This window comes from Phaethon lepturus, unplaced genomic scaffold (assembly GCF_000687285.1).
Source record: "Phaethon lepturus isolate BGI_N335 unplaced genomic scaffold, ASM68728v1 scaffold13137, whole genome shotgun sequence".
NCBI classification, from domain to species: Eukaryota; Metazoa; Chordata; class Aves; order Phaethontiformes; family Phaethontidae; genus Phaethon; species Phaethon lepturus.
In genome coordinates, this window is record NW_010554145.1 from 71,013 (window position 1) to 93,423 (window position 22,411).

Below are 22,411 nucleotides of genomic sequence, written 5' to 3' on the forward strand. Positions count from 1 at the left end.
AGAGGCAGAAAGCAAATTCATGGAATTCAGAAGTGTTTATCCCAGCCACTTTATCTTCTTTGTGATTGCACAGTTTGCCTCTCAGAAAAGCATTTGCTGTTTCATAAAGAAAAAACCCCACACTTCTGTTTTCCAGCCTGCGTAACAGGTAGACCGTATGGTATTGAATTACTACAGAACTTACCACATAAATTGCTATTTGAACATTCAAACATTAACTTACCAGAATTTTAATGTCTATCAAAATACATTTGATCACACTTAAGCTATAGCTTAAGCATTGCTTAGTAACTTGTGGTGTTTATTTGATGTACTGTAAAGAATGAAAAAATTAGACAAGTATGGGTGGTTTAAGTGTATTACAAGCACTTGAAATTCTAAACTGAGGGACAGTTGACTTAAAAATCCATTCTAACATTAGTCTTGCAGGTCAGCTGTAAATTAGTCTAAAACACTTCTTGAATAAAACTTACATATTTTAATAAAAATTGTGTTTTGCAGGGTTTTTTTTTTCTTAATATGCATTTTAAAATGCAGATGTCATTACAAGACTTAGGAAAATCTGTATTAAGCAGTCTGTGACAAGACAGCTTGTGAGAAAAAAAAAGAAATTTCCTGAATGATGCTAATGGAGATGACAATTTCCATTAAGATTCAAATCTATTACTAAGGCTTCTGGGGGAAAAGGCTCATACACTTCCCAGTTTCTGATAGTTAAACACAGAAAGATTTTAGCTAAATTCTTTGGCACAATAGGTACAAATAACATCTAAGACAAATTCCAGTAGATTGAGTTAACGGATATATATGAACATGGTAATAGAATCAGTCCCACAAGGTGCCAATAGTTCTGGCTTGTACTAATTGTATTAGTCAGATGATTACCTTCTAGCCAGTCCCAAATCAAGTGCGTGCTTAAATGCTTCTCTGGATCAGAACTCAAGACATTGCAGAACCTAGACCTACATATAAAACTATATAGGCCAAAATCTGCCAACCAACATTTGAAAAAAATTATTTTTAGTGATGTGAAATATCTATGGTCTGCTAAATAACAGGTTTAAGGGGTTTTGGGGGAGGGTTGGTTTGTTTGTTTGTTGGATTTGGTTTTGGTTAGTTGCGGGGGGCGGTTTACAGTTATTTACATACTTTTTAATAGACAAAGCAACTCTATTGTTTATTACTTCCCCCAGTTAAATGTTGTTCAGGGTGATGTGGTGGCATAGGAACCGATTCAATCCTGAAAAGTTTGTAGAAGACTTAATCCTAACTGAAGCCAGTAAAAAAAAAAAAAAAGTATGACCCAACTCATGCGACAGAGTGAGCAATTTTTATAATTTTATTCATTAACTTATTGTACCCTCAAAGAAGAAAGAAAATCATGAAGACAAACATAGGAAAAACAATTCAAGACAATGACAGTTGCTTCCCAGCTGTTGTTCTATTAATATCCTGAAAGTTCGTCTATTTAGCTCTATTTCCATTTATGCAGTAATATCAGTAGTACCCAGGATTCTAGTATGAACTATTAAGAAAATAATCAAGAAAAATGAGACATGCTTTAATGCATTTATCTTTAAAGCAAATGCAAGACAGCATTTTAAACCAGTTTATAGTTTCCAATTAAAAAGAAATTTCAGTAGCAGTAGTAGTGATGTGAATCATGATACTGAATTTTGCCACCAACAGAATACACTTTTCCCATGTACATAAAAAAACCCCTGTCCTTTACTGACTTGAGAGGTCATCAAGAAGTTTAGGTGTGGTTCTGTTTTGCAGAGCTGTTTCCCTCCCCTATAAATCTAATATTCATAACTGGGTTTTGCCAATACAGTTTTTGGTTCTACTATGTTAGAGCAGCAGTGACTGAAAATTTACAGGACTTTTATGTGCCAAAATGCTCACCTTAACTCTTATAATTTCACTAGAAGGATTGCTACTAATGCCATGGTCTTTCAGATTTATTCAGTAGGACTTTTACTCTAAGGCTGGAAGAATGAAGCTTCACACAATATAGGAACTACTGTCACTTTAAAAGTAAAAATCATTGTATTAGACATTTATTTTGGGTAAAACACGAAGATATTCTTTTGTTGTTCAAAAAGGAAAAAAGTTACAAGAGCAATATATCAATAAGAATTTGATATCTGGGACTAATGGAATATAGCCATTTGCTAAATGATACAATACCTGCCAAAATAAGCTATGTGCATCTCCTTTAATTAGTTCAACAGTGTCCCCAACCTGGATATGTAACGGTGGACCATCTTGTGTCGCCGGCTGTGGTATTCCACTGTAGTTTCGAATGACTTGCATTTTTGGTAAACCTGAACAAATAAAACAAACAAACAAAAAGAAACAAAAAAAACGTAAGTCAGCATATATTTGTCTTTAGTAGGTACCTGACTAAGGCATTAAGGCAATGCCTTAGTACTATACCATGTACAACCTAACAGAAAAGCACGACTTTGAAAAAAGATCTTTGTCCTCCCTTCTTCTTGGGGTAGAGTTTATTTCATGTCTATGGAGGCTCTTTCCTCTACACGTGCATGGAAGGCTCTGCATAAATGTTCAAATATTAAGGCTTTGTAGTTCAAGGCAAAAATTGCGATGAACAATGTATTGAAGACACCAATACGGATAACCTCATCAGCTTTAGATCAGTACTACCAAAAAGCCTACTGCTGATGTAAACATGTCCAAGAAAGTAAGGATGACAATCTTTTAGGCTTCTCATAAGATTTTTTTGTTGTTTTTTTAAATTTTCAGATTTTGACAGTATTTTTGGATACACGTAGCAAAGCCTGGATGAATTTAAGGTTTCATTTTCAAGACAAGAACTCCAGCTGCACACTAGTCCTTCCATATCAAACCTGGCTGCATCTAGACAGCTGATCTGTGATTTAAGTTGGTTGTTGTTTTTTTTTTTAAAGGGAGAAATCCACTTCTTGAGACACAAAATGTTTTTGACAAAGATAAGTCTCTCTGCCTGCACAAAGAACTAAATCACGTTTATAACTACAGTTCAAGAGCCCTCAATAAGCATTTATCAAACAGGGGCGGGATTTCAGCCAGAAGAAAAAACTGTGGGTACTGTAACTCAATGTTCTTATAATTATAATGGCATTTAAAAAAAAAAAAAAACAAACAACACCACACAGAGCATTACGGACAGCTAGTGTATTGCACTAAAAGAGCGCGCTGCGATATTATAAAAATACTAGAAATCAAGTGAAGTACCACCACTCTATAACAAACATAGTAAAGACTTAAAAGCTTTTAGAAAAGCTTTTTTTTTCCCCCCCACTCCTTATACTGCCAAGGAAAGCAGAATTTTAAAGGAACAGATATATTTTTAATTACTCTCCCTCTATCTTTAAATAAAACTTTATATAATGATTTCCCTGTTTTTAACTGCACATGGGATGTTTAAAATTGCTACAATTAAGTGGGCATATCCATCTATAATCTTAACCAGAAATTTTTTTGCTAAGTAACATTTTGTAAGAATGTATATTAATAAATACAAATAAGCCTGAAAGCATGTAAAGTCAAGGTAGCTGGGCTGCCATATTTAACCCATTTCTTGCTAGAAAGTCATGATTAACTTAATTCTAACAGCAAAAGATCAGCAGGTCTACAAGAGACCTATTTCTGTTGCAAGATCACTACTGTAATTTAAGTGGCAAGAAACACAAATATCCATTATCTCCTCTAAATTGTATGAAACATGAAAGAGATCACTTTCAATAAGTACTAATCTCTGTATTTAAGAATAAAAACTAATCCAAAGCGCTGACGAAACGCTAAGCAAAATAATACCAGCTCTTACGTTACTCAACCCAAATGACACCATAACTTTTGCTATTTCTTCAAGTTATCTGGCATACTTAAAATGAGCACCTAATTATTAGTAAGCCATTATTCCACTTCGGCAAATACTATACTTTTTTCCTCAGTTGAAGGCTGTTACTCTTTCAAATACTAATTCAGCATCAACAAATGTTGCACCTATTGCATGACAAATAGAAGCAATGCTGCATACAAGTGTCTACTCGAAGTTGACAAGTTGGTCCTAATTCAAGGAAATTCCCTCATCACAATATACATGATAGCTCTGCATATGTGTAAACAAAGTGTAAGCACACACTCAGCTCAGAGACATCCTTGGAAGTCAAACAAATGCACAAAAAATCTTTGATGTTATGAAACACTGTATTGGGTGATGTATTTTATCACATGTTTAGTGTGCAGTTACAATACACTTAAAGTACCACCTTTGCATTGATCTCATCAGAAGATGAAGAAATACTCTCACGCACTTTTCAGTGGAAATCCCGCATTGTTTTTTTAAAGATACTACACTGCTGAAATAATTAATTATAAACACATGTAGAATGTCTTATTTCTAATTCACTGGTAATTATGATTATTGGCATCTCTGAAAACCAGGCCAAGAGAACGTGGGAAAAAAAATCGTGCTGTGTCAACTAGCAGAATTATTCAAAACGTAAAAGAATTAATCATGTTAAAACATATCATGCCTAGAATACTTGTGTATAATTCAATACGCTTAATTCTGTAAAATCCTACAGCAATTTTGATTATAAAATTCCCTTGGCAGATAAGATGTTGGAAGATTTGATCTAACACCTCTTGACATCACCAGAAATAATCCTATTCATTTAAATAGGCTTTCGGATTAGAGTCTTAGTCTTAACAGAGTTCATTATCTTGCTTCAGATCCCTTCTTAAAACTTCTTTGCCATAATGCCTACAGAAACTGTGACAACTACAGCGTTGATGTGCTACAGCTGCTCTCTACTATGGTGACCGATAAATCTTATTCTTCTACTGTAATTTTACTACCTACTTTCATCCCATTGTTGTCTTTGGTCTACTTAGGAGTTCTTTGTGCTCGGCATTGTCTTTGTTATGAATGCACACTGCCTAGCGCGATGTATACGCACTGTCACCAGACCTACATAAGCCAGCATCTGGAGTAACAGGGATACATGGCTAGGATTCCCATACATTGCAATAATACATAAGAACATTGTGATTTCATTAATTACTGTATTACTTTCATATACCCACTTTAGTAATGATAGTGTGCTATCTTCAGGACTACTGATCAGAGATGCATGTATAAACAAGGGAGAATATTTTCCAGTGCCAATTATTTAAGCACGCATTAGATTTGACTCAGATTCTGAAAAGTACTTTGTACCTCAAAGTACAACAACTGAAAGTAAATTCACTCTCCAACAACAGGATTGTCTGAGTCATAGAGAACGTATTCATTTCAATATCAGCAATACCAGACATGCAGACAGCCTATATGATCAAGGCTATAAAAACAGTGAATGTGCAACTAATGTGTTTACTCATTGCATGAAAATATCATCAAAAGGACCTGTCCCTGTTACATGATTTTAAACGGTTTTTTTTAGATCAGTTTTTCCAGGAACAAAAGACTAAATGAAATATTTGAACCAATCAATCAGAAACTTTTTTTTTAAATCAGTTTTTCCAGGAACAAAAGACAAAATGAAATATTTGAACCAATCAATCAGAAACAAGCACACACTATACTGAAATAGTTCTTTTTCTATGAATAAATGTTCTTCTCACAGAACTTCCCTTATATCACCATTAAGCCCAGAGAAATAAATGGGATACAGAAAAGTTAATAAATTGCTGTTAAGAGTCAAAGAGCTCCAAACAGAATACTCAACTTTCTTTTCACCGTATAATTACAGGTTTGATAATGAGTAACTCAGAAAAAGTTTAGCAGATTAACACTGAGATGGTGTACATTTAATTGGACAGAACCTGGTCAGCCCTTCGCCTCCTAACCTATACATAGTACACTGGGGTGTGACGGATCCCGTCCTATCCATCATCAACACAAGAAACAGCTCATACAATCGTTCAGCTGTTTAGCAAGCTTATGCTAAAACTAATTTCTTTGTTCCTACCGTTCAATTTGGAACTTTTTCTGAGCATTTAGAATCTTCTACTTCTCAGTGTAAATTAGTTCATGGCCAACATATACCCATCTGGAGGCAGTCTGAATAGTTCCTTTCCTTGTCTGCATTTACTTTCATGATATAGTTATTAGAGAGCAATCATACCCCTTTTAACCTTCATTTTGCTAGGCTAAATGAGCCGAGTTCTTTCAGCCTTTTCTCATAACAGACCAATTCCTCTGAGGCAGTACATCAACTGCTTTACTGAAGTTCAGACAGACAAGATCTAGAATGTTTTCCTTGTCTACCTCAGAATTCCATTCTTAACTGGCACATGGATTCATCACAAATATACTCATTACGAATCCTGAGTACTTGCTGTAATATAACAATGCAGACAAGAAAAAGCAGTATGTTACAGAAACCTGCAGTGTTTTAAGTGTAATTATGGATTATTTGTGATAGAAAACATATAGAAACATTATGCATTAATGACTAAAATGTGAAATATGATAAGCATTAGAGACATTGCCATTGCAGTATACATGGCTGCAGTACCTAGAGTATCCAACAACTGCAGAAAACCTCTGGAAACACATCTGGCACAAAAATGTTATTCATGAGTATGTTTAAAAGCAGGTAAAATTCCAACACAAAGGACAAGGTCAGGATTTCAGCTATGCTTTGTTATAATTAATAGCAAAAACCCCTTCCATGAGGTCAGATCTCCACACTACTGAAAGCTTTTGTCAGGAAACTTCCTAATTTAAAGATGCAAAACCAGCCCAGCAGTTTCCAACCTTGAATTCAAAAAGCAAACTGACCCAGTTATTCCACCAATAAGCAGCTGAAATTTACTTCACTTGAAAACCAGGAAAACCCCCAGATTCCTAGAAAAGTCTTCATAGCCAAGCTCTGGGTCACAGACCTAACACAAATTGACGATCTAAATCATAGCTCATGAGAAAAGCTGAAAGCATGCTAAAGTCAGGGTTTGCAAAGTACCAATTTGGCTACACTATAGAAAAACAAAACCTTTCATAAACCATACCACGCATTTCAGTATTTAATCTCACAGTTGTGAGTCAAGGAAGAAGGTTACATTTTACAATTAACATAGCACATAATGTCAGAATACCCATTACATATGAAATGTGAACATATAAAACTACTTGTATTTCTTACAGCTGCTCTGCATTTATGAACAGCACTGAATGACCCTCACAGTTTCATGCAGACATTCAAAAATGTTTTGGTTTTTTTTTGCTAACAATATGCATAATGCATGCCCTATGATGACCTCTATCTGTCAAAACTGATTCCAGCATCTGTTATTTCGAAGCAACGCAGTACGTGGTTTACATTCTGGGCAGGGATCACTTTAACATACAGAATAATGACAGATTATAGGAAACTAACGTTCAAAGATGAATTTGTGGGTATACTATATACTACTAGCACAAAGACGTAAAACAGCTTTGTCTGCATTGAACATCCATTCATAGTTAATATAAGTCTTGAAGGAAGACTTTCTTTTTCTCTAGGGAAAATACAGCCTATTCACCAAATGTTTATAACCTGATCCAAAAACCACTAGTGTCATGGAAGAAAGCCTCCTGACTTCATGAAGCTTTGAATCTGAAACAGAATTTTAGACTATCTGACAACACCACAACGCAATGTTTCCAGAACCTTAACGCAATGACATTTGCCTTTCCTATAGGAAATGACATGAAGTCTCACTAATTCTGTCCTTTCTGTCATCAAAAGAGTGTTTTAGGTGTCTGTTTAGACACTCTGAACTTGCTTTAACCCTTTTTGGTTTACATTTCTGTAGCTACAAAAACAGGGAATGTAGCTCTGCTGAGGAACAGACTAAGATTTAGTGACTGGTAAGCCTTCCATAGCAAAGACCAGAAGAAGTACTCCATCTCAAATCTCAGAGCCATCCCCAGCCACCTTCAGCGTCCAACTAGGAAATGAGGGCAAAGTAACCCATGGCAGTATCTCATTGTCTCATTGGACTGTCTGAACAGCGACCCACAGCGTCATGAATCATTTTAACAGCACAAACTAAAGACACATAGGCAAAGGAAACTTGGTGTTTAAATGAAAGTGAAGAAAGTCCCTGCTCATTGCAGTGGGGGTTGGGCTAGATGACCTTAAAAGGTCCCTTCCAACCTAAAGATGCCATGATTCTATGATTCTGTGAAATCCAGAATTAGTATTTACACCAGGGTAAGTAAAGTTAGATCGTCAAGGTTTCAGACCAAGGAGAATAACTGGAGATAATAAAATAACAAGGAGCTACAAAAGAGGAAAACAGATAGGTTGATAAGGACAGCAGTGTGAAGAGCAGGTGGACAGTTATACGCACAATCTGAGCATCCATGACAAAAAAATATTAGCTTTGTCACATTCTTTGGCAACACCTTGGTCCAACACTAATATTATTAAAAGCTAATAAAAGGGAAGTTCTATTCTGAGCAGAGACTATATGAAAACAAAGTCCTTAGGAATTCTCTGTATGTTCTTCAAATTAGCTCTGCTAGCCTCAGTGTTTAAAATTCCTGTTCCTAATGATTTTGTTGCAGAATCAAGAGTAAACTGGATTCTCCCCTCCTGCATTTTATCAAGACAGCTGCTTCTCAATTCCTAATCAGCGTCATCTATCTTCACAACAAGTGGAATTCAATAGCTTTGCACAGATACTGCCAAAGGCAACACTTGTCTAGAAGGACTTCTCAGCTGGTGAGGAGACACAAGAAAAGCAACACTATGTAATCTCTTACAAAAATACACATTTCAGTTTCTGGGGCCGTCTATTAATGACACGAAAGAAAACAGGTTGGGTTCTTTTTACTTTTAGGTCAAGTACTTATGACACAAATTAATCATGTAAGTGGAACATGCCAGCACAGTCTTTTAAGTGCACTCTTCAGAGTGGCAATGATTTAAATAATTACTATTGGACAAAATGAATACAATGAATACCTACACAGAAATACCTCAAAGAAGATATTTTAATTGAAATTTTAATTCTCCCAGTCTTAAGTCATTATTTTTGTATGTCATCATAATTAAAAGTTCTAATTTTAGGTATTGTTTATAAGCCTTACATTCAGGCAAGATGACTGAAATGCTGACAGTGCCTAAGAATCAGCTTTGAATATTTCACTTGTCTTCAGCTGTGTTGTCTTTGACTAGTGTTCAATAAAGTCTCAATATTTGTCATATGACTAACCACAACCCCTGCGTTTGCTGCTTCACTCAATTTTCAGTCAAAAAACTTCAGAAGGTTGATTATTAAAACATTTAAAACATACCATGAGCCTTACTCAACCAACTGGTTAAGCTTCTGCTTATATAGGTATATAAGTAGAGCTACCCTGACAGGGCTTTCTTCCATAAAGAGAAAGAGAAAAAGAACTCTCAAGCACCAGCAGGAGCAAAAATCTTCACTATCTCATAATTCAGATGACAAATCTGTAATGTACTCCAAACCACATCTGATAAACATTCACATTTCTCTTCCACAGAAACAGAAGATTTAAAGACTGCCATCATACAGGACAAATAAATCTACTGAAGAAATTCATTTTTTCTTATAGTCCTAGCCTTGCTTTCTGTGATTGTCCTCCCTCAACGATGGTTCCTACCATTGTACCTCCTTAAAAACCTTCTTAAAGCACTCAGGGTTCCCTCTAGTCCTTTACTATCTGTCAAATCTTCTATAATCATTCAAAGACTCAATTTTTCCACCATTTCTCTTTAGTGCTGCATATGTAAGCTGTATTCTTGGCAGACACTTCTGCAAAAATGGTCAACCATCAATTAAAATGAAGACGTGTGGGAGGAAAAAATCTGTCTGCTAACAGTCTGATCAACAATTTGTTTTCAGAAACAGAAAAACACCACAGCTCAGGAAGTCATTTTGCTTCTTCAGGTTTTGTAGACCTGATCATTAGCAAAAAGCCCCCTGATAAGTAGCTGTATCTCCATTTTCCAGATAAGATCCATGCAAAACTTGGAACTATGTCGCAGATCATAGCAGGAGTCCATTAACAAGGAAAATAAACAAATCTAGTTGTGTTATTTACATGGCTGCATTTTTTAAATTATGTGACTCTTGAAATATTTCTACACTTTTTTTTTTTTTTACATTACAGTAGTATGTTTTGCAGAAAGAACAACGCTTAGACAAATGGACATCTTCCCCTGCTCTGAACATCAGTATTCGATGTAGCTCAAATGCTTTTTTTTCAGCAAAGGTATTTGAGGATAACTCTCACTTTATGCTTAGTTACAATATGAGCAGCATTAGTAAAATTAGCAGCATGGGAACATGGACACTCACTGAGGCGGACTGTCCCCTCTCAGTAGCAGCTTTAGGTTTTCAAGTCTTCTGAGTCAAGGCCAATACTCAGCTTAGTGCTCCTATAAATACAGCTAGCCTTTATTTTGATGAAAAATAAGCAATTTCACAATTCAGAATCCAAACTGAAGTTTCAGAATTGAATTTTTATTTAGAAAAATAACTGCAACAGAAGGCATTTTCTTACTTAACTCCTAAGCAGGGACATTTGACACATTGTGACATTCATTTTAAGGAATCTGGAAGCTTGCCTCTGTGCAAGAAAAAACAGGCACTGCAGAACAGCCATGTTTTTAAAATTAAGAGGAGAAAGTCATAAGGGCTGCCTTTTGGGAAAGGAATGAACCTATCACTATTTAGATGACCATTTGTCTCTCATGCCCTTAAGGGTGGTTCTGCTCAACTCACAACTCACTCCTCAGGTTTAAATGTCTTTTTTTTTTCTCACAACAGAACAGAAGGAAAAGAAACTGTGAAGATTTTGGGAAGGCAGGGAACAAAATGTTACAACAGAGCAAAAGCAATCTGAAAATCAGTTAAGTACACTGCGGAAGGAATCTATTGACATACAAATGCAACCCATCCCTGTTTGCCCAGCAAACATTTTCAGAAGCTGTCCTAGGCATCATTCAAACAATCAGTCTTCTCTTAAAATAGACAGTTGTTTTTGTACACCCATCTCTAACTGCAGCAATAAAGGACCCCATTTTCAGAAAGTCAAGTACCAAGTACTAGAAAGATCAAGTGCCACTAGCTCCTGCCCCACTTGTCAATTTTTAAAATTTTTTTTTTTATTATTTAGCACATTAATTTAGAAAACCTGGACATGTCCTAGATGGATAACAGTGGATTGCAAATGCAAGAAAGGATGTTTAAAATAATAGAAATTTCACGTGCAATTCCAACATCATCATCTTTTTATACTCAAAACCAGGTAGACAGCGTTTAAAACTTTTTGTCTGCAGTTTGTTCTCTCTCAAAGAGGGCTCTCACCAAGACTGCACTGAAAGAAAGCAGAAGAGAGCTAGGAAAGTCACTGACTTTATAATGGTCACAGCCACATACATTTTGTGCTAAATTAGAGTGAAAACTATTTTTATTTCACCAACAGATCTTGGTTTCCATTTCATAGTGTGTCTTCCTCCAAACAAGTGTTAAGGACAAGCTCTCTTGTTTTGTACAATTTTAACTTCAAATGCTTATTCAGGCAACTAGTCTTCACTTGCATTAACATAGGCAGCTATCTTTGTAAGAGTAAGGGATTTTGGAATTGTCTAGATCGAGAAGAATCTCAGGACTTTGAACAAACATTAGAAGTGGCTGAGTGCTAAATGTCTGACTATATGAATAAACAATAATCAGGTTTCAAAAATACAATTTTCATTTGTTTTGACAAAGTAATGAAATCTCATCATTTCAATGTAGTCTAGTGGGTGAATTGGGGATATAAATTTTAAAAACAATGTTGCCTCAAAACTAGGGAGCTTTATTATTTTCTTTAAAAATGAGCAAACTGGAGTTTTGGTATATGCATTTAAAAGTGTGGTACACAAGGTGCTGCTTTTTATAAAAGCACAAGGTATGAAAATTAACCACCATTAATCATTACATCTTTTAATGTGGTACCATAGACAGGCATGGCATTATAAAATGTGTATTTGTTCAAACAAGTACCTGCCCTGAGGAACTAACAACTTACATTGGGCAGATATTATAAATGAGCTACGAAGGTGTGTCCCAGACAGTAGTGGATTATGTTCAGCAAAAGGCTCTGAAAAACAGGGACAAATCTGTGGAATAATGGATTTTTATCTTCCAAGAAGTAATTACTTTGAGCTGTATTTTTAATACTACCTTCTGCCTGCCCAGGGATGATGCTGCAGCAAGCAGTAAGAGGAAAAAGGCTTGAGAACAAGAGCCCCACTTTGGAAACTGAATTTAATACAGTGAAATGTCATGAGTCTTGTACAGGAACTAGGCATTTTTCTGTTGTTGAGCATTCACAGACTGAATAATTTTTAAAAGACTTGGTCAATTAAGTATAAACAAACATAAACTTTGTTCTTTCTAAAAAATAAATATACTGCAGTAAGAACATGACAGTCACATCTCACCTGCAGTGTGCCTGAAAGCATGGCATGTCAGGAGGCAGCCCTACCTTTCAACAAGTCTATTCGGCACAAGTGGAATTAGTCATCCTGCTGACTACATTGCACACTTCAGCGTACAGATACTGTACACTAAAATAAGTCATGAACAGCAAGATGGTAACTGTGCACAATATAACCCATGAAAATGCACACCTAGGCCACCTAAAATCTTTCACAGGTCTTAAACAAAATTTTAAAATATGCATTGCTGAAAACGTGCTGAGATTTTATTCATCAAGCATTGCAAAAATGAAAAATAAATTATCTTTCATGCAACTCCTTTTGTCCTCAGTATTGACTAACAGCACCTCTAAGATAAAAGACCTTACTCTCCATTTCTGCTACTTACAAGAAATAACTTCTCTGGCAAGAGAGGAGTTTTAAATTTTTACATAACATGAAGGGGAAGTGGCTGATGCACGGCAAATCAGGCAGGTTCCAGCAAATGACAGAATAATCTTGCCTGGACGCATCCTCTTCATAAAAAGCTGAAGGATTATGTCGCATTAAGTTAAACACTCTTGTGATATTCCTCTTCAAGCAATTTTTCTTTTCTGTGGCCTCTACCCCTATTATGACAGATACCTCTTTTACTTCTTAACTGACAGTTCTTAACCTATATGCAAAAAAAATGTCAGGTTGATATAGTACTTCTTTGCATGGAAGCATATGTAGATGCATGTTGCCAAGAAATATGGCATTATATTAAGCAATGAAAAGACACTGTTGCTTTAGCTGAAACAAACCTGCTTTCAAAAAGCACGTCTACTGATTTCTGGTTTGTACGTTACAGCAAATAACTCATTTTCTTTGGGAAAAGAGAACAAAGCTTGCTTTCATTACAAAATAGTTGTGTTATAATAGTACAAAAGGATGAGTGTGTATTTCACTGTTACCATTTATCCCTAAATATTATATATTTTATTTTGGTTTTATGCTGCATACTTCACACATTTGAGCATTGTCAATCTCTGAAAATAACTTCTAAGAAATCCAAAAGGCATAGTATTTTGTGATATCTCCAGCTTTTCAATGAATCTGTAGTATCCCTAGCCTCATTCAGCTGACATACCTAAACACAGACATTCAGACTGTTTTACGTATCCACCAAGTATAAAAATGTATATATAATCTTACATATTATCTGATCTCACTCTCTTCATTTAGAAGTTACCCTTTCTTTTCTAGCAATATTGGCATGTCAAAAATTATGTACTAGTCTGATGCACTGAAGTTCCTGCAAACTCTCTCCCTTATTATTAAAGAAAACTATATTCAATTTTTAGTACAAGTTTTTTAAATTGTTTAAAAAAATTAAATAGCTTAATGTTCTTTGTTTACATATAAATAAGTCCTTGAAGATAGATCACATAATGAATAAATAATAAGCAGTAAAAGGGTGTAGTTTTAAAGATAAAAATTAAAACATACAATAATACCATCCATGATCACTTGATCTTTGTTGCAGAATCAAGATGTTACTGGTCAATTATCACAGGCAATAAAGATAAGAATCCATCCCAGTCCCCTATCAAGATGTCAATCCTGCTACACTAACCAGGCTCCATCTTAAAACCTTTTTCTCCACCCCCCCCCCCAAACCCTCATATATTCATCTTCCCAATAGTGAAGGTTCTCCTTTTATTTTCTGTTTTCAGTCTGAATGTGGATTCTATGCTCCAGCAAACAGTGGGTAATTGGTTAGGACATAAACCATACCTGAAAGCAATAAAGGATAGGAGTTGATGTTCCATCTAACCCAGGATGAGTGTATTCTGTCGCACCCCCGCTAACTGTGCAGCCTCAGGACTGAGCTGGTTCAGCAACCCAATCAGAAAGAAAATCACTTACTTCCCCATTGCCACTACCACCTCCCATGACCAGTTTTCCCTTATCTCCTTAAAGTGACTCAGCTCTGTGACCAGATGATGATCAGATTCAGAGGAAAAGGCAGTGAGGGAACACCTGGGTGGGAAAACACACCACACCTTGTGGCAGCAGCCTGTAGTTACATCAAAGAAACTCCAGAGATCAAACTGACACCAGCAGAGCACCCAGAGTTGGTTCTTTCTCCCAAAAATACTGCCCTGACACAGAATACCCCTTATGCACTTTAACCCCAGCATCAGCCCTCTGAGCTTAGTTCATCGTTCGATGTTTCTCAGATGCCTGAGCCATGTGCAGAACGATGTACCGTTACAGGATTTAAATCAATACCACCAGAAACAGACAAAAAACAAAACCAGCACACAATGCACAAGAGCAGTCAGAGATTTAAGCCTCCATCATTAAGTCTCATGCTCTTTGCTAGCTAAGTCTTTATTCCTTATTTATCCTCTTTTCTCTCCACGACCAAGCAAAAAAGGGAGGAGGGAGAAAACTATAGGGCAACCTGTAGGGTCTTACAGAAAACCAAAACGCCTTTAAATTGTAGAAGATGTAGTGGCATTAAGTGAATTCCACTGTACTAAAATGATCCCTGCTAGTTGCAAGAAGACTGCTACTGCCAGAGATGAGATGTTATTCTGGAAGGAAAGCTGTGAACCATACATGCAGTTCATGTCGTATCATATTTTACGCAATTTGTTGCTGTCAAACCCAATTAAGGAAAAAAAAAAAAATCCAAGAACAGCAAACATGCTGCTTTTTCATCTGAACTAAAAGACATTGTGCCTCATGCTCTCTCCTCTCCCCACATCTCCTATTCCAAATGGGCTGGTTAAAGAATAACTTCTAATGTTAGTGTAACTGAGGCACATTTTCAAGGTATCAGATAATGAAGTTACTATTTAATTCCCTGTTACACACTAGAGCTTAAGAAATGAGTTACGAAAAATGCAAGACTGAACATATCTTCTATTTATTTGCAGATCAGCAAGAACAGCAATGAGGGCTGAACCTAAGTGCTTTCTAGTGCTTTCTCCAGATCCCTTATAAAGGTACCTTACCTTTTTTCCTGGATAAACCACATCAAAAGGTTAAAACAACTGGGTTGAATGAATTGATTCTGAAAAATCAGTAAGATCAATTTTTATACTGTCACTATTTGGGAAGACTGAGTATTGGTGGTAAAACCCTGGAACAGGTTGCCCAAAGAGGTGGTAGATGCCCCATCCCTGCCAACATTCCAGGTCAGGTTGGACGGGGCTCTGAGCAACCTGGTCTAGTTGAAGATGTCCCTGCTCACTGCAGGGCGGTTGGACTAGATGGCCGTGGAGGTCCCTGCCAACCCAAAGATTCCATGATTCTATGATTAAATTACTAAGTTGTTCCATTGTGATCTGCAACCTATTTCTTAAAAGACTCTCAGTACCATAGAAAGAGGAGGTTAAGTGTGAAAGCAATGTTTTAAAGCAATTCAGTGGTAATCAGTAGATACCTCAACATGGATATTTGATGTTTGTACGAGGCAGACTGGTAACGCCTACTATAAAAACAAAATTTGAAAATATATGGATAAATGTAATGTGAAGACTACAAATACTTTTTAAAGGAAAATTGGGGACATTGTTTAGAGGTCTTTGAAGTATAAAATGAACATGAGGATCAAGATTATACATTAATATGGATTAGCAAAATAATTTTCACATCACTTACTATGAGGCTCTCTTCCAGTTTTCACAATATGAAAAGCAAAGTTCCTCCCACATCAATAAGCAGCAAAAGGACAGGAAGTAGAAGTTTGAAGCAGTAATTTTTTTTCCAAACAGAAGGTGGTTTCCAAAAGGATCACCCAAAGGAATCCATGCTTGAGACTTGTGTTATTCAAAAAATTAATACGCAGTATTGAAATGGGAATAAAAGTGGATTAAGTCTTGTAGAAGGTGCAAAATTATTTCTTTAAAAAGAACACTACTCGCAAATAATTGGAGGATGATTTCATGAACTGAAGTGCCTGTACAATAGGATTACAAATCACAGAATAATGTGGGCTGGAGGAATCTTTAGAGGTCATTTGGACATAACTTCATGCAAGATCGAAACTTAACAGACACAAAGTAACACATGGATTGAATACATGATGATGGGCTCTAAAACAGCTACCATCATATAGACAACAGATCTCGGTGTAATTGCTAAGTATTCTTTAAAATAAGTTCTTTAAGATCACAATCTAATTCTGCTGTGTACCGATGCTAAGAAATTTCTTGGAACAGACCACAGAACTAGAAAGACTGACTGGCACTAGAAGTATGCAGACAAGCCAACAAGACGGTCACACATACAGAAAATCTTCTCTATCAGAAGAATTAGGCAGATAATAGCTTTTCAGGCTAGAAGAGAGATAACTGGAGGGGATATGACAGGAAGAACTCATGAGTGGCATAGAGACAGTGACCAGGGAACAGTATTCGTTATGTCTTCATTTATTATTCACTTTCTTCATTCAAAAAATAGGAGGTGTCAAAGTAATAGGCAGCAGGTTTAAAACAAACAAAAGAAGTACTTTATGCACACACCTAATCACGAAAGTAACAGTTAAAGGCTTTTGTGAATGCCAAGATTTTAGACTGGCTCAAAAAGTGGTAATGAAAATACACAGAAGAAAAACTAAGAGCTAAGAAACAAAAGCACAGGGTACTGGGGAAAGTACCACAACATCTTACCCCATATTCTATCCTTAAGCATCCATTTAATTGGCTACTGTTGAAGAAGAAATCCTGGGCTAGCTTGGCCTGCAGCCTAGCTCAGCCTCATTGTTCTCTTCTCTGGGAAGCTCAAAGAGGTGCGCAGATTAAAAACTCTCCTGAAAAGCTGCATCAGTTTCTCAGGCTCTTGCCTCTGGCCTCTTCTACCAAGCTGTAAAACCTTCCTCAGGCAGAGGCAGAGGCAGTTCTGGGCGCTTCTCTTCTGTGAATTTTCAGCAGTCTTTTTTCTCCCATGGGATGGCTCCATTGAGTTTTACAATGTTTCCCAAATTCTTTGTGTGAGAATTACTTTGAAGTAGTGATCAAATACTGATTTGGTTAAATGAGTGAGCCACAAAAAAAGAAACCATATGCCTTAGCGTACTGTTAAATTCAGTAACTTTTGACTATTTTTAATCATTCATTGCCTTATTATCTTTGTTTTGCCTTCTGAGAATGACAGTACCCTGAAGATTAAAATCAGATATGAAAATAGATGAGTAAATGCAATACTCCTCTTGAAGATGAATAAGAGATTTATAGTCCTAATAGACTTTAGCAAACTACTATGCAATTCCCTTCTACTTGCCATGGTAACTAAAGGCAACTTTGGGCCTTATGATTCCTGCACATGGCTTCTTCTTCTTCTTTTTTTTTTTAAATAAATATTTAAAATTTTTAAAGTTTTGTGTGTAAAACACAAAATAGTATATTTTTTGTTTTATTCATCATACTTGTATACCCATTTTGTCTGCTTTTACCTTTTTTCTGCTTGCCAACTCCCTTGTAGTCATCTGTAAACAGTGACATTTTGCTTAGAACAGTCCATGCTGAGTGTTTTTATTCAGAAGAGAAAAATACTGTATGATTTTCAACCCACCTCACTTTAAAGAATATGCTAATACATGCTCAGCATGTATTAAACACCATTATTTCTCTAAGAGAAAAATAAAAATGTTAGTTGCTCAAGATAGAGACAGTCTCAAAAACACATGCAGTAAGACAAAAGAGCCTAAATTACTCAACTACAAACTAATCTTGCAATCCAACCAGACAAGGATGAAAGAGTTTGACAAAATAAATATATTTCACCCTTTGGCATCTGGGTCTTCTGATGTTTAATTAAAAGAAAAGGCTAAAGGCTATGTTCTTCTCTGAATGTTAGCTCACTGCTGAGATGCCAAAGGGACAGGCACCTTTCAAAATACCTCTCCCCAACAGGAATGTAAAAATAATTTTAATTTAAAATATAACAACCCAAATAAAAATCATTAAACTGCATTTGAAATGCTTCATTGGAAGACAGAACTTTGCTTTGCCTTCCAGAAATGCATTAGTGGAAATTTTCTTGGTGCAAAACATTAGACATGTTCTTTCTTGTATCACAACAAAGATGAATTCATTATTTTGGGAAGCAACAATAGCTCAGCACACAGCATTAGTGTTGTAGTAAAAAAAGCAAAGATCCTGATCCTAATACATATTTTTAATAAACACATGAGATAAATTAATTTGATCTCACAAATTAGGTTACACAATTCAGTGTATCCCTGAATTCACTGTTGCTAAGGTCCACCTGGAAGAAGCTGTCTCATTAGCTGCTCATGAGAACATGGTGACCCCAAAGAAATTCACTGACTCTGGTCTCAACACTGTTCCAGCCATATGATGGAAACATGTCAAAACACATCTATCAATACTAAGGGCTGGTCAGGTTACAGCTGCAATCCAAGTCCTTGAAGAACTCCAGAACATTCAGAATTATACAGCACATCAGCAAGCAGTATTGCCTCTATCCTGCTCAGGAGTCTTCCTTTTGCAGCAAGCACGCTCCTAGCTGCCCTGTTAAACCAGTTCTTACCTGTGATTTACCTGGTTCACAGAGATTCCTAGAGACATGGACTATATACTTCATATGCACCTTGAACAAGGTGTTTAGATGCTGTGTAGGGAAAATCCAATAAACTCCCCCCACAAGTTAAGCACATGTGTTTTATGTATATACACACACGTATAATCAAAGCTCATTTTCTGTTCTGTAGCTTAATACATTACCATGTAGAGAAGTCTTTAGCTACTACGCAATTCTAATGCTCCACAAACATTACAAAATTATGTCTAGGGAAAGCACGCAAAACTATATATACTTTATTATGATTATTATTAGACACACTTTACTCTCAAAAGAAGTAGACATTTGAGTTCCATCAAGACTCTAAAATAGTAACTTTTCTCTTTTTTTTTTTCCTTTTTTTTAAGCCACATAGGCTGCCTATTTTAAGCTGTGAGCTCCATTTTTATCTATAATAGGAAATTGCAGAAATTAAATCAAAAGGACATAAATGAGACCATTCTGGTTAGTCTGCATGCAGCAAGTCTCCAAGTCTCCTGGTTAGTTACAGGATGCAATGGATGTTTTACTACTATGAACCTTATTAGGTTATCCCATTCCAGTAAGCAGTGGGAAAGACCTCAAAGTTGTCAAACAACAAACTCACAGAATCAGAATCACAGAACCATTAAGGTTGGAAAAGACCTTCAAGGTCATCAAGCCCAACAACCATCAACCCAACACCACCATGCTCCCTAAACCACGTCCTAAAGTGACACGTCCACAAGTTTTTTGAACACTTCCAGTGATGGTGACTCCACCACCTCCCTGGGCAGCCTGTTCCAATGTTTGACCACTCTCTCGGTGAAGACATTTCTAATATCTAATCTAAACCTCCCCTTGCACAGCTTGAGGCCATTTCCTCTCATTCTATCGCTAGTTACTTGGGAGAAGAGATCAACACCCACCTCACCACTACACCATTTCAGGTAGTTGTAGAGAGCGATAAGGTCTCCCCCTCAGCCTCCTCTTCTCCAGACTAAACCCCAGTTCCCTCAGCCGCTCCTCGTAAGACTTCTTCTCTAGACCCCTCACCAGCTTCGTTGCCCTTTTTTGGACACGCTCCAGCACCTCCATGTCCTTCTTGTAGTGAGGGGCCCAAAACTGAACACGGTATTCGAGGTGCGGCCTCACCAGTGCCGAGTACAGGGGCACGATCACTTCCCTACTCCTGCTGGCCACACTATTTCTGATACAGGCCAGGAAGCTACACCTGGCTACACGGCTGGCTCATGTTCAGCCAGCTGTCACTCACTAGAGGAAGTTTTGTGAGATATTTCTCTTTCTCTACTATTCCTTCAGGCTTTCCCCAGTTTAATTTACAGTCAGCTACTCCTTCATGCATACATTCATTTTGACCAGCTGTTAAAAGCCATGGTTATGTTCAGTGTGAATGTTCTAAAGCTGAAAATAATGTCTTCGGTATACACTAGTACTTCAGTCCACGCTGTCACATCAACTCCCCCCGAAGCTTCACATAGATATTTAAGAGAGAAAGAAATAAGCCTGTGGGACTCTGAGCAAGCTCCTGAGAGAAGATGCAGAAACAAGTGGCCTGTAATGGTTTACTCTACTTCACCTGAAAGGAAAGACAAGAACTATTAAAAGGGGGTTGCTATTCACTCCTACATTTTATTGACAGGAAAAATAGTTAAATAACACTATCAAATGGCTCAGAAAAAACACCCATCAACGTATTTGTTGATTCTGTACACAGAAACTCCGTACTAAAGGAAAAAAATGCTACCTTGATCCAATCCATCTTGAAGAAGATAGTCATAATAAGGAGATACTATTAGTGATGTCAGTCACTGGGAGCTTGTTTAATACTGCCTTTTTAATTTTGGAAGATCTTTTTCTGTGGCTTAAAACCAAGATAAATTCTTGTTCTCATAATAATGTCAATAACAATGTTATTGACAGTCAGTTACTAATAGGCCACCAGAGATCCAGCCAGAATCACAGGTAGCTGCCCCATTGCTGAAATAGGAGAAATAAATTCCTGAATGCCAGTGTTTCAGCACTGGGCTATGTGTTGCAGAAGGTTATTTTTTCTTATCCATGGAATTCTCTATATTCTCTATACTGGGCTGAACGAGAAAGACAACAGTCAATCAGGATTACCAAGGACTTGCCTTGATAGTTCATGAGACAAAAAAAGACTCTCAGGTAAAGAGAGTAGTTTTATCTATAACAAGTACATACGTGGCAAAGAATTATCTGCAGGTTGGGATACCCCAGCATTTGAATTTAGGCCAGATTTTGCTTTTGGCTGGGCATATGGTTGGAGTGGCACTGAAATGGAAATCAGAATTAGACTTGCATATCACTGAGCATGCTATGTCAGAATTTGTTGAAATATCTCACAGCCTAATATACCTCATTCTTAACTGAAAAGGAAAATTAAACTGCCAGTATTAGACTATCCCCTATTTCTTAATATGAAGACAAGATGCAGTCATTACCACAATACACAAACATCTGAATATTGTTTCACTGCTTAGTAATCAAACACATATAACAATGTCACAACCTAGTTAAAAGGTTCTACAATCCGATTTCAATAAAATACAATGCACACAGTAGTTCATTTCCCACTATGTCTAATGATATAAACATATCTCCAATGCTGTACTTTTCGCACAGATTTTTTTAATGTATGTACTTCAGACTATAAACCCAGTTATTCTGTTCAGATCTTTTTCTCTATAATCTGTGTAAAATCAATATTACAGGATTGCTTCACAAAGAAAGTATGGACTAGACGCCAACCAGAAATACAAATACCTCTTTTTAAAATTAGTATTTGAACTTTGAACTCCCAGGCTGAAAAATAGCTTTGCCCAAGCTATTGCACTGCACACGTTACTTGTTAATATTGTGTGTCCCCCCAAAAAAATATTTTACTTTCTTTGAAGTGAAAAGACCTGTTGGTTCTGTCCCTCAGTTCAGAACTGACTTTTTCTAAGCTTTAATCCATGCTTATAAAGAAATCAGCTATTTAAGAAGTCAGGAACATGCTCAGTGACATTCTTTCACAGATCAGATTTTTAGTTTAATCTGCAATGAATCTTGAATATAAGGCTTCTAGTGTTCTATTTTTACCAAGTTCATCCTTCTGATACAAAATATACTTTCACACTTTTAGAGATTAAAGTTCCCATGTTTGTATTAGCAGAAGTGTTTAGCGTAAAGCTAGTTTTAAAAACACCAAGCTGTGAATCTATCACATTTAGACTCTTTATATCATTAAAAAATAAAAAGATAGCAAACATACACTGTATTATTCCAATAGCCGAGAAAGAAAAATAAAATCATTTTTACTCTTATTAAAATACATACAAAAGTATTTCTACATCAACCTTCTCAAGAAAACATACAAAGCCTTAATTTAT

At 36.4% G+C, this 22,411-nt stretch overlaps 1 protein-coding gene across 1 annotated transcript in view; it reads right to left on the minus strand.

The window, feature by feature from the left end:
* The window catches only part of LOC104624394 (guanine nucleotide exchange factor VAV3-like), a gene marked incomplete at its 5' end in the record, with an annotated part of 71,001 nt that overhangs the window by 29,814 nt on the left and 18,776 nt on the right, over positions 1–22,411 (minus strand). Inside the window, one exon of the mRNA XM_010291750.1 lies at positions 2,191–2,327. Coding sequence (XP_010290052.1) covers positions 2,191–2,327 — 137 coding nt within the window. The remainder of the gene's footprint in view (positions 1–2,190; positions 2,328–22,411) is intronic.